The sequence below is a fragment of the Saccostrea cucullata genome, unplaced genomic scaffold (assembly GCF_032062105.1).
Source record: "Saccostrea cucullata isolate Sc308-1 unplaced genomic scaffold, CSIRO_AGI_Scuc_v1 ctg9530, whole genome shotgun sequence".
Lineage (NCBI taxonomy): Eukaryota > Metazoa > Mollusca > Bivalvia > Ostreida > Ostreidae > Saccostrea > Saccostrea cuccullata.
The window spans coordinates 34714-47291 of record NW_026938199.1 but is presented as its reverse complement, the minus strand read 5'-3'; the positions used below and the strand labels follow the sequence as shown (position 1 = coordinate 47291).

Genomic DNA, 12578 nt, shown 5'->3' with positions numbered 1-12578 from the left:
AAACTTTAACCTGTTCAGTCTACCGGAAAATGTAGGTCAGATTCAGCATCCAAAGCAAGCCCGGTAGTTTGCATCCTTAGATGTATCATCCATTCAAGTTAGGTCAACATAGGGCTTATAGTTAGTTGGAAATGAAACCTGCACCAAAAACTTTAACCTGTTCACTCAACCGGAAAATGTAGGTCAGATTCAGCATCCGAAGCAAGCCCGGTAGTATGTATCCTTAGATGTATCATCTATGCAAGTTTGGTCAACATAGGGCTTATAGTTACTTGGAAATGAAACCTGCACCAAAAACTTTAACCTGTTCACTCAACCGGAAAATGTAGGTTAGATTCAGCATCCGAAGCAAGCCCGGTAGTATGCATCCTTAGATGTATCATCCATGCAAGTTTGGTCAACATAGGGCTTATACTTACTTGGAAATGAAACCTACACCAAAAATGGTAACCTGCTCCAAAAACATTAACCTGGTCATTCCTTTGCTGAAATTGCAGCATCTGAAACTTTGTCTGGTACAATGAAATACACTAAAACCATCTTCCATGCATGTCTAATCAATATAGGACACAGAAGTAATTAAAAGTAATTAAAAAGAAAACTGCTCCAAAAAACTTAACCTTAACCTGGGACGCCGACGTCGAGGGTATCACATAAGCTCCCCCCAACTTCGTTGAGGTGAGCTAAAAAAGCCTACATGTAATAAACTTTCCAGGGATGGTTGATGGTGAATGTTCTCTAGATGAGCAATAAAGTTTCAGAATTTTTATTTATATTCTCCATGTCTAATGTCCATCAAATATTATTTCAAGTTTATCTCAAATCATTAGCTATTCAAAAGTTTAATATTGATCCCAGATTTGACTGTATCTAACTAGAAAACTGACCAGTTAGCAAGGACCCTGTGGAGGGGTAGAAATATAAGGATACAGCATATGGAATGAGAGTTTTACTTAATTACAATTTTTTTTAAAAACACTCTTACATATACATGATGAAAGTAAGCAACAAAAGTATTTTAAATTTCAAGATAATTCCATCATGTCCAAAAACACCTATAAAAAGTAATCTTGCATAAATTACAAGAGGCCCAAGGGCCTTGAATCGCTCTTCTGATAAATTGTACAATCTATCACTTCTATTAGAAGCCTCCAACTCTATTAGTATCATAAGACCCAAAATGCATCAACTTACAAAGTTTGATAATATTTAGCCAGTTAATACTGAAGATATTATAATATAATTTTCAAATACCATAAGTAGGTCAAAGTGCCCTACCTTTTGATTGGAATTTTCTGAGGACTCAAGATACATTAATTGACAAAGACTGATGATTCTAATTAAATAAGTACCTGAGATATTCAAAAGTAGGTCACCATGACCTACTTTTTGGTCAACAAGATGCATCATCTGACAAAGTTTGATGATTTTAGGTCAATAAGTACCAGAGATACTTAATTATAGCCACAAAGTAGGCTCAAAAGTCAAAAGTAGGTCACTATGACCTACTTTTTGGTCGTCACTCTCCGAAAACCCAAGATGCATCAACTCACAAAGTTTGATGATTCTAAGCCAATAAGTACCGGAGATACTTAAATAAAGCCATAAAATGTCAAAAGTAGGTCACCATGACCTACTTTTTGGTCGTCACTCTCCGAAAACTAAATATGCATCCACTCACAAAGTTTGATGATTCTAAGCCAATAAATGCCTAAGATACTGAAATATAGCCATAAAATGTCGAAAGTAGGTCATCGTGACCTACATTTTGGTTGTCATTTTTCAAAGACCCAAGATGCATCTACTGACCAAGTTTGATGATCGTAGGTCTGAAGGTAATCAAAATATGCATTTTAAACAATTTGAAAACAAATGTCTGCAAAATTTAAAAAGTAGGTCACAGTGACCTACTTTGTTATAAATATGTTTTAAGGTCCCTAGATGCATCAAAGTACAAGATTTGATGATTCTAAACCTCCCAGTGTCTGAAATAATGGGATTTAATGTTTTTAAAAGGATAAGTCATAAAGTTCAAAAAGTAGGTCACAGTGACCTACTTTTAAGTTGACATTGTTCAAGGACCCAAGATGCATCAACTGACAAAGTTTGATGATCATAGGCCTTAAAGTGTCCAAAATATGCCTTCAAATCAATTTGAAAACAAATCCCCGCAAAATTTAAAAAGTAGGTCACCGTGACCTACTTTTGAGTTAACATGATGTGAAGTTGTAAGATGCATCAACTTACAAGATTTGATGATTCTAGTCCTTATAGTAAGAAAAATATACACGTTTTTATTAATTGTAAATTTAGGTCAACTTTGAAGTGACCTTGAGACCACGCCCTTTGCCCCAGGGTCATGCCTTGAACAATTTTTAATCTTCAACATATCCTGATCCTTGTATGTAAGTTTGGTGGAAATCTGCCTGGTGGTTCTGGAGAAGAAGATTTTTAAGCAACCAGTACTTTTGGTTTTGTTTTCCTGATTATCTCCCCTTGTTTTAGGGTCCCAACCCTTATTTTAGTATAAATGGTAGCCCTTGGGCCAAGGATACCCTGTGACAAATTTGGTACTGATTGGCCAAGGGGTTCTTGAGTTATGGCCCATATTCTAAAAAGTTAACGCACCCCGCACAAATGGCCATAGCATTAGCTCTTTGAGCCTTTGGCTCAGAAGAGCTAAAACAGGGGAAAACTCCTTTCTAATAATAACTCAATTAAATGTGCATTAAAAAAAATTAATCATGTGTTTGATAAAATGCTAGCCTTCAATAAATGCATTCAAGTACAATGTATCATCCTGGGTTGACCTATACTTCAAAACAAACATCAGTTGCAGACAAAGGTTAATCTTCAAGTGACAGATAAAGATAAGCCCCTAAATTCTGCAGCAAGCAAGGTTATCAATCCAAGGGGGGGGGGATAATTTTACTGCTCTCTAACCCTTTTCTTCTAAATGTTACAATTTTACAAGAACTTTATTCAGCAATGACAGAATGTTTAAACTAAAAGCACTAAAGCAGTAAAAACAATAATGATAAAAAATCTAAATATTAGATATTTTTCAATTCACTAAAATCATAACTCATTGTGTACAGTAATTTTAACCAAAATAAAGTATGAACATTATTTAAATCCATGGATCAGTGAATGTACACATTATTCAAAATTGACCTTAACTTAAAAAAAAAACTTCATTTGCAGACAGAGGTGGTACAGAAATTAATGTCAATGAGACAGATAAAGATAATGCTTAGGATTTTCTTCAAGTGGAAGGTTAATTAATCCTAAGGGACTCATTGGACTGCTTTCAAAGTTTATAATAGGATCATTCTCCGCAGTTATCTCTCTTTGCAAATTCATTCTTATGCATAGTTAAACAGTCTATCCCACCACCCCACTCCAAACCAGAAGTCTTAGAGAACCAAACTTCAAAATATGTCTTTTGGCCTATAAAACCAACATACCAAATTTGAGCTTAACTGGTTAACTATATAAAAGGTTATTAGAGAAAAACAGTGAATTTGTGGAGGGAAGAAAGACGGACAGATGCACAGACAGACAGTGATTACTATAGTGCACCCGCAAATCCTTGCGGGGCCCTAATTAAGTAACCATTGTGACACTCTTCATAAAATCAAAGATAAGCATACTTGAATGGGAGGAAAAATGATCAAGAAATTTATTTACTGAGGTTTTCTATAAACTTGACCACCTTGACCCACAGGCACTTGTTTCTGTAATAAATTTTTGACCCATAGTATAATAATAACACAAGGTATCTAACTCCGATTTACACCGAGTACCCCCCTCCCTTAGAATCGCGCTCATTTACACTTTCAGAGGAAATGCACAGGTAAACTGTTTATACCTATGTCATCTACGATAATTTATCTACACAACCATATATAGCTTGCTTTTCCTTGTTTTCTTTAATCTCCGTAAACAGCGTCAAAACTCTACTCGCAGAGTGGAAAAGTCGAACTATACCATAGAATCGTATATTATAGTATCGGGCAAAGAATTAGAACTCGAATTTGATTGGCTAAAAATCTGTTTCTAAAATTACATCGGAAAAACATCGTAGAGTTATTATGGAAAATAAGACGCTATGAAATTTTATTTATTCGATGCAATATTTAAAATCTGGAATTGAATTCTTAAACCCACGCATTCCATAATTTTTCTCTTTGCCCGATACTATAATATACGATTCTATGGTATAGTTCGACTTTTCCACTCTGCGAGTAGAGTTTCGACGCTGTTTACGGAGATTAAAGAAAACAAGGAAAAGCAAGCTATATATGGTTGTGTAGATAAATTATCGTAGATGACATAGGTATAAACAGTTTACCTGTGCATTTCCTCTGAAAGTGTAAATGAGCGCGATTCTAAGAGAGGGGGGTACTCGGTGTAAATCGGAGTTAGATACCTTATGTTATTATTATACTATGGGTCAAAAATTTATTACAGAAACAAGTGCCTGTGCCTTGACCACCAACCGAGAAAATTGATGTTTGATCCAGGTAAAATCCAGGACAAAATCTCATCTACAGACAGGCATGATTTTTCTAATATACCCCACTAAACTTAGTTTGCAGGGTGTATGATGATAGAGTATAAATATGGGTGTTTCATAATAACAAATTTATTCTAATAACTATTTACATGTTTTATTTTTTTCAATTTCACAAAACATTAAATTGGTCACTATCCAAACAATATAATACCACAGTAAGTCAGTAACACAGATCACTGTTGTTTTCCTTTTATTTCTATCTCTTGTTCCTTTTGGTTCCTGGAGGTTTATTCAGCTGGAACGGTTGTTCACCTCCCCCAGAGGGAAACAGCTGAGGAGATCCGAATGCTGTGGTAGTTTGTCCTGTCTGAGGAGTTCCGAACAGTGATGGTGTCGTGGTAGTGGGGGTCCCAAAACCTGATAAAGAAAACAAGCCAATATGAGGAACTTGTTCCATACAGAAATAAATCAATCTTAATATTTAATTTTCTTTCTGAACTCTAAAAGAGATAAAATAATTTTCTTTTTCTTTGAACAATGAATTTTTTGTGATGAATTTATCATGAATTTAATTATAATTACAGAAAACATTGTAAAACAGAACAAATTGTGAAAACATGAAAACCAGCAAATAATGAGGAATTCGTATCATAGAGACTGAGAATAATAAATGATATTCTGGAATTTGTCATTTGCTCTCAGTGACCTCGTGTAAATAATAGTGGTTTATATAACAGCATTTTCCGAATATGAATATTAGCAAGCAAGGTGATTCATAGTATTTATTTATTTGCACAATGATTCTGATCGTAATCAGAGAAGCATTCACTTTATGTACATGTACAGTTGCAATAATTGTAATCAACCTTATCCCAAATATAGAGTTTGTACCATATTGTTTATAAGCAGTGTTATGTAATCGCATGCATTCTCTGATACTGAGAACATTGGAAAGTAAAAGCATTTCTGGATACTGAATAACGAGAATATACAATGTATATCCTTTCTTTAAAATACATTAACATTTTTTGTAGCTGATTTTTAAATATATTGATAAAAACTATGATATATTTGAGAGTGGATTACATAATGAACAGTTTTTTTTTTACCGTGAAAATAAGTGAAATTTGATCTTCAATACGTGTATGTCTCTTATACTGTTGTAATAAATGACAAACTTGAAAAGCTTGCTTTAATGTGTAAACTCATTCATTTTCATTTTTTTTCAAAATTCGATCTAAAATATACTGTACTAACAAAAAGTGGGAAATATAAACCTACAAGAAGTGTTAATTGAAAGCTTAGATTGCCATAACCAGCAGCTGGATATATATTTAGATTTTTGGATAAATTTCATTTCAATCAATGAAAAACAGCAAAGATTAAGCCATCCAATCATATTCAACATCTGAGTTACAGCCAATAGGGTGTTTGGATAGAATGCCCCAATCACAGGCTGCGTAGCAAAGAAAGCTTGGGGGTGAGCCATAGTGATGGACAGATTTGCTTACCACCACTAACCTAATGGACGAACTGTGGCGGTGTTCAAGCCAGAGAAGCTGAAACCTGAACTGCTGGTGGTGGTGGAACCAAACCCTGTGAAGAAAACAAATGTGTCATAAGGCACCGCTAATGGTGGACTATCAAAATGTGAAGAAAACAAACGTGTCATAAGGCACCACTAATGGTGGACTTTCAAGTGTGAAGAAAATGAAATACAGGACAACTGTTAATCTAGACCTCTAAAATTTACATAAATTTTAAAATTAGGCATAAGCCAGGGATAATTATAATGCTGATCATTATAAATTAAAGCAATAAAGAAAAGTGCTATAGTATCACACATAATATTAAAGAATGTACAAGGAATGACTGAAAAATAAGTGTCCATTTGTTCTTAATCTTCTCAACACATACCATGAGATTATTTCAATTCTTTTTCATCAGAATAAAGAAAGAAATGAAATAAAACTTGTGATTCCTACAGAATATTTCCCTTTCAAATCATTTCAGAATCTCTGATTGAAACTAGCTAAAAAGCAGCATATTGTTTGATTCAGGCATTAATTACAGATCAATGATGATTACCCTGTGTCTTTTTGTGTAGATATACATTATATTGGTATTAAAGATGAATTAAAAATGATATATCTCCCCTTTATAGAACAAAAGGAAATTAAAGATTAAACCATAGCCTATATTTGAGAGCAAGACTTTTGTTGTGATTTTTCATTTGAACAGTAACATTTAAACAGACTAGCATGTTTTGTTTCATAAAATATGAAGGTAGTCAATAAACTTTAAAACTTTCTTACAATGTAGAGTACATGTAATTTAAATGATATTATAAATGATAAAAGATAATTAGTACATTTTACACACTATTAGGCCTGTGCAGAGTGTATTCAAATCAAGTGATTTTTCACTACAAACTAAATCCCAATACAATGTTAATCCTACAAAACCAATAGAAATCCATACCTCCAAATCCTGCTGTTGTAGTTGTGGCTCCTAAACCAAATCCTGGACAAATGTTAAAAGACATTTATGTAATATGCATGTAGATCAATATTTTGCTTAGTGATGGGCCTATGATGAGACATTTAAATTATGATAGTGAAACTGTTATTTTGTGGTCATGGAAGAAACTGAGTGAAGAAGAAGAGTGAAGTGAAGGTAAGTGAAGTTACCAAATGCAGGAGCTGTAGTTGTGGTGGCGCCAAACAGTCCCGTAGAACCAAACCCCCCTGGTGTCTGTCCTAGGGCCCCCAGTCTCGCAACCGGAGGGGCACTGGCTGGCTGCTGAGACTTCGTCAGGGCCGACGCCATGGCAACAGCAGCAGCATTAGAGAGGCCAGAGAACGGACTGGGACCAAAGTGGTCGACAACGACCTTCGCTTTCACTGGCTTCTTCTCTCGTTCAAAGATGTTTTTTGTGTCATGAAGGAAAATTTTTCTATAGTTTAAATAGTGCTCCTTCTGGGTCTGTAAAGTTTTTGAACGTTCAGATTGAAATAAGAAATGCACGCACCTTTGAGGAGGACAGAGAAACATTATTGTTTTTAAAGCTTTTGTAAGTTTCATGAATTTTTCATAATCTTACCATTAAAGAAACCTTTACTCGGTTTGATATGTTTTTTGAGGCCAATCATTACATTTGTGTGTCCTTACCTTCACTGCTTCATGGACCTGATGTAACTGAGCTGCTAGAGCTATGAATGCTTCATGTAGCTTCCTCAGTAAATCAATCAGCTCTGAAAAGTACATAAAAAATAACATTACACCTGAAAGACTGCGAAAACAATGCATGACTAAAGAAACTGTACATATAATGTAGAAATACTTTTTTCCGTGTGGTATTAATTTACGCTACGTACACAGTCACAAATTTTCCGTGGAAATTTGTCAAAGCGTACTTAATATAAAGTGCAAGGCATATAGTAACGGTTAAAAAAAATCTGCATAATTTTCAACCCGCAGATTACCCGATATATGGAAATTGCGATTCCACTGAATTATGACCCCTTGGAAAAAATTACGTCTACAGTATGTGTACATGCAATCAACCCATGCAACATTAATTCCAAAAATAAGAGTCAGTTGATTTAAAAAGTAAAATCATTTCTTTGATTATTAAGTTCAGCTGTTTTAAGCAATAATACACAAGCCAAGTGGATCGGCTTTGCATGTTTTTCCTGTTCTATTTTACACTGGGATGACTGAAAGTATCTACTTTACCTTCTGGAGACGATACACTGGGTTGACTGCTAGTTTCTACTTTACCTTCTGGTGACAATATACTGGGTTGACTGATAGTATCTACTTTACCTTCTGGAGACAATATACTGGGTTGACTGATAGCATCTACTTTACCTTCTGGTGATAATATACTGGGTTGACTAATGGAGTGAAGATGTCCCTCCAGGGTCTCTATTTGCTGCCTGTAGGTCAACATCTGGGTCTCAAAATCCTCCACCAGTTGCTGGAAATATCTGTAATACAAGAATCTTTAGTTAGGTCTATCGGACAATTTAACCAGCACTTATTTATTTATATCCATTTTTTATACCAAAACATAACAAAATCCTTTAAACATACTTTATATTTTTTTTCTTAAAGAAAGACAATAATCAACAATTTTGCTTCAGGTCCTGACTATCCATACTCACTCTGTAGGAGCTGTGTTCTCATACTGGAGTCCTGCAGGGATGTCCTTTGTTCTCTGTGCCATTTCTGCATTCTTTAGTTCCTACCAAAGAAAATTAAAACAGCATTCAACTAACAGGTATCCTCTAAAGATTCTGTAGTAATTAATGAATTAATCATACAAGCTAAATGTACATGTAGCATACAACTGAATAATTCCTCATTATTCAAATCTTTTAATACTCTGACACATGATGTAATTTTTCTATTTACATTGAAAAAGCTGTAATTCAGCATTTTGATAAAAACATATATATATTAAGTTTTCTGAACAGCATATGCATTTCCTGGTTCTATTTAACCCAAATATCATGAGATATTCCCTAGCAATTTTGTCTACCTATTCCATACAAAGAATACCTGAGTCATTTCTCTCTTTAGTTTCTCCACAGCGCACACATTCATTCCTCTGTAATCCGTTAGACACAATAGACAAAATCTTACCTGAGTCATTTCTCTCTTTAGTTTCTCCACGGCACAAGCATTCCTCTGTAGTCCGTTAGACACAATAGACAGGAGCTGTTTGAGGGATGCCACGTCCTGCTGGACTTTGTACATCGGTTTAGACGACATCCGGGAAATCCCCTCCTGTTCTGACTTCTCCTCCTTAACATACGTCCTAGAAATAAGTCCAAATCAAGGTACTGAATGTACTGAAAGTCATATGCATCCTGCATGAAGAACCAGGATAGAAAGTACAGATGTCAGATTTGTACTAGAACAAGAGATGTTTGTAAAACACTTATGCCCCCCTCCCTAAAATTGGAATTTTTCCAAATCCAAGACTGAGGCATATCTCTATCAAAAATGGTGCGATCGTACCCCAAACAAATCCTGACCTAGATATTCATCTGTATACAAAATTTCATTTCCATATGGGCAACGGTTGTGAAGAAAATGAATGGAAACTAAGTGGACTGACAGACAGCAGCAAAGCAATATGCCCTCCCTTCTATGAAGGCCAAGGGGGGGCCATAAAAAAAATCACCTACTTGAAATCTTCTACTGTCTTCATAATTTCTGGAGGAATCTGACTCTTCTTCAGAGTTTTTCCATCTCTGCAAATCATATCATTCATTTAGCTAAGTATTTCAGATTGTGATAGCTTCTAGAAATTCTGATTAATGGTTTTGATTAATTGGTGAAAGATACCTTTTTCATCCATTTCAGATGTTACCAAACTTTTAACATTCTTAATAACAGGATTATGCCATATAAGTTTGATGACTGGCACAAAGCCATACATGATGTTAAATAAGGAACAAACTTCTGAAAAGGTTATAAAAACATACCCTGCTTTAGGATCTACTGTTAATCCACCTGAAATAAAAAAAAAATTACTCATTTTGCAAGCAAATACATTGAATAATTTTAAACTGCAATAAAAACTCCTTAACTGTAAAATAAGGGGATTACTAAAAATCATTTTCATTCATTTGGTTTTTTTATTTTGCTCAATGACATAAACAGAATTTATAAATGATACTTTGAAAAACATAGACTATGGATGGCTAGAGTATTTTTACCAGAAGTAGCAGTGGAAGTTTTTGGATCCACCCCTCCTAGGCCTACAGTCTGTGATGTGGTAGCTTGGGTCCCAAATATACTGCCTGTGGCGGTGGTGGCTCCTAGTAATCCTGTAATGCAGGGAAAAGGAAAATATGAGGTGTAAATTATTCATCATCATCTACTGACCTAAATTAAAAGCATGTTTACTAACTAAAGATATAACCACATTATGCATAAAAAATCATTAGTTCTACGAAGAACCTGTGCGTTAGTACTGGTAATTACCTGTAGGTTTGGTCACTGAGGTAGTGCTGAACCCTGGGAACCCTCCAGCAGTGGATGAAGTACTGGTAAGTGTGGGTCGTATCCCCCCAGTCAGTCCCCCTCCCAATCCTGCTGATGTACTGGGTATAGGTAGAGCAAACCCCACTGTAGGAGCCGTGCTAGCAGTCGTGGTGGATCCAGGAAAAGGTGGGGTGGAGGTTGCAGGTGCTCCAAGTCTAAACCCCGCAGCCTGTGTCGCTGCTCCTCCCAATGTAAAACCTTAAACCAAAAATAGATGTATAAACACAGCTCTTCCCTTGTCTGTCGATATGAACTAAAAATTTACAATTCAAACTGAAAATAAATGTATAAAATCTAATTGCAGGTATTCAGTTGTTGATGATAAAACTTTGGATTAATGTCTAGAATCAGACTTACACGCCATTGAGGGTGTGGTGGTCTTTGGTTTAGTCTGATTGACTCTGACTTACCCGCCGTTGAGGGTGTGGTGGTCTTTGTAGAAGGGAAGGCTGGTGTTGTTCCTCCCAACTTAAATCCACCTACAAAGTATTCAGGTTCAATGTTGAAAAACATCATAAATAGAACTTTACTGTGGCCTAAAAAGATCACAAGATTCCCATACCTATAAATAGTAGTGTCAGCATTAAACTGCGTCCCCACTGATTTCAAATCACATCCAGCACTTAGCAACAGTGGACAAAAATTGGTCTAAGATGAATCTTACTCAAGTTTAAAGCATAGTGTTTGAATGACTGGAGCAAAGAAAAACAGATTCTAGGGGGTCTGAAGCTGAAACTCAACCAATGGCAATGTAGATAAAAACAGAGAGTTAATGGAGTTGTTAGGTTTGACATGAAAATATAACGATGACATTGTTATACATCTGGCTCCGCAGACACTATTCCTCTGACTGTCCAGACACTATGTCTCTAGTGATAATGCTATCCTTGACTGACCTGTGGCCAGATGTCACCGTTATCTGTGACTGACCTGCGGATGACGGGGTGGTTCCAAAGCTGAATGAAGTGGTGCCGCTGGTGGCGGGGGTCTGTCCAGTCCCACCAAATGTCACATTCTGGCTAGCCTGTGTAGAGGGTGTCCCAAAAGTAAATCCACCTGTAAATAAATTAAACTCATATACGCATCACCTGCACCATTTCATTAAAACTTGTTTGTTTCAGGGAATCTATTTATAGCTTCTGTATTAAAACAAATGTCTCAAGAGAAATAGGTTTACTACAGAAGCTATAAACGGCTTTGGTGTAAGGAATGTAAGGAACAAGTTTTAATTCATACTTACAAGAAGTCATTATACTGTGGTCATGTGTACAGGGAACGACTCGTAAAATCCTTATACTGGCCATCAGAATAAAGTTCACAAATGCGCATATATGTATGCAATAAATTCAATACATAAAATTGCATTCTATTTTTAGATTAGGGAGTTCCCACATGCTGCTTAAAAAATACAAAATACATGGCCAATGCCCCCAATTTCAGAACACAAATAAAAACAGACCTGTTCCTGCTGATGTGGCTGGCGTGGCTCCAAATGAGAATCTGTGAGTAAAAGAGTACTATGAGACAAGGTAAGATGAGATAATTTTCATAACCCAAATTCGGAGACAACACTCCACCTTTTATTTAGTTTTAATGTCAACTACATTAGAAATATTTAATGTGATCGTTTACTACAATATTCATGGTTTAATATAATATGAATAACTTTATCAGAAATACAATTAAAGTGGCTTTACCCGGATGGTTTAGCACCTGAAGCACCAAACATCGTTTCAATTTTTCGTTGAGCGCATTTCAAGATAATGGTGAACTCGTACTAGGAATTGGGAAGAGAGAAAAAAGAAAAACCAGAAAATTAAATAAGAAAGCTAAAAAAAATTAAGAACAAGAAAATGTTAAATACACTGTCTTTGTTTCGAAGTGTTCATTTGTTTGTTGTCATTTTCACAAGATTTTACAGACGAAACAAATAAAGACGAGTTGATTAGAGATTAATGTTATTATCACTTCCGGAGGAGGAGCAATGGCGTGTTGACAC

At 35.5% G+C, this 12578-nt stretch overlaps 1 protein-coding gene across 4 annotated transcripts; it reads right to left on the bottom strand.

Annotated features, from left to right (window-relative positions):
- Nucleotides 1-4662: 4662 nt before the first annotated feature.
- Nucleotides 4663-12368, bottom strand: LOC134249604 (nucleoporin p58/p45-like). Of its 4 annotated transcripts, none has more exons than XM_062731942.1 (16): nucleotides 12277-12368; nucleotides 12039-12079; nucleotides 11510-11635; nucleotides 10990-11058; nucleotides 10520-10777; nucleotides 10252-10362; nucleotides 10018-10045; nucleotides 9718-9783; nucleotides 9170-9344; nucleotides 8689-8768; nucleotides 8393-8511; nucleotides 7691-7773; nucleotides 7210-7504; nucleotides 7001-7042; nucleotides 6041-6115; nucleotides 4663-4936 (listed from the first exon to the last, which is right to left on the bottom strand). In XM_062731942.1, the coding sequence occupies exons 1-16, from the start codon at nucleotides 12306-12308 to the stop codon at nucleotides 4776-4778; spliced, it is 1761 nt and encodes a 586-aa protein (XP_062587926.1). In that variant the 5' UTR covers nucleotides 12309-12368; the 3' UTR covers nucleotides 4663-4775. The 4 variants fall into 4 exon arrangements, with proteins under 4 accessions (XP_062587926.1, XP_062587927.1, XP_062587928.1 ...); XM_062731944.1 differs by having other exon boundaries at nucleotides 4798-4936; nucleotides 6031-6115; nucleotides 12277-12355; XM_062731943.1 differs by lacking the exon at nucleotides 6041-6115 and having other exon boundaries at nucleotides 12277-12355.
- Nucleotides 12369-12578: the final 210 nt, after the last annotated feature.

What these genes read in the sequence shown, in the direction of transcription:
- LOC134249604 (XM_062731942.1), bottom strand. Translation starts at nt 12,308, where the DNA reads ATGTTTGGTGCTTCAGGTGCTAAACCATCCGG. An exon ending in AGCCACATCAGCAGGAACAG is followed by an intron (nt 11,636 to 12,038) that starts GTCTGTTTTTAT and finishes ATTTATTTACAG; the next exon opens with GTGGATTTACTTTTGGGACA. An exon ending in CACCACACCCTCAACGGCGG is followed by an intron (nt 10,778 to 10,989) that starts GTAAGTCAGAGT and finishes TTTTGGTTTAAG; the next exon opens with GTTTTACATTGGGAGGAGCA.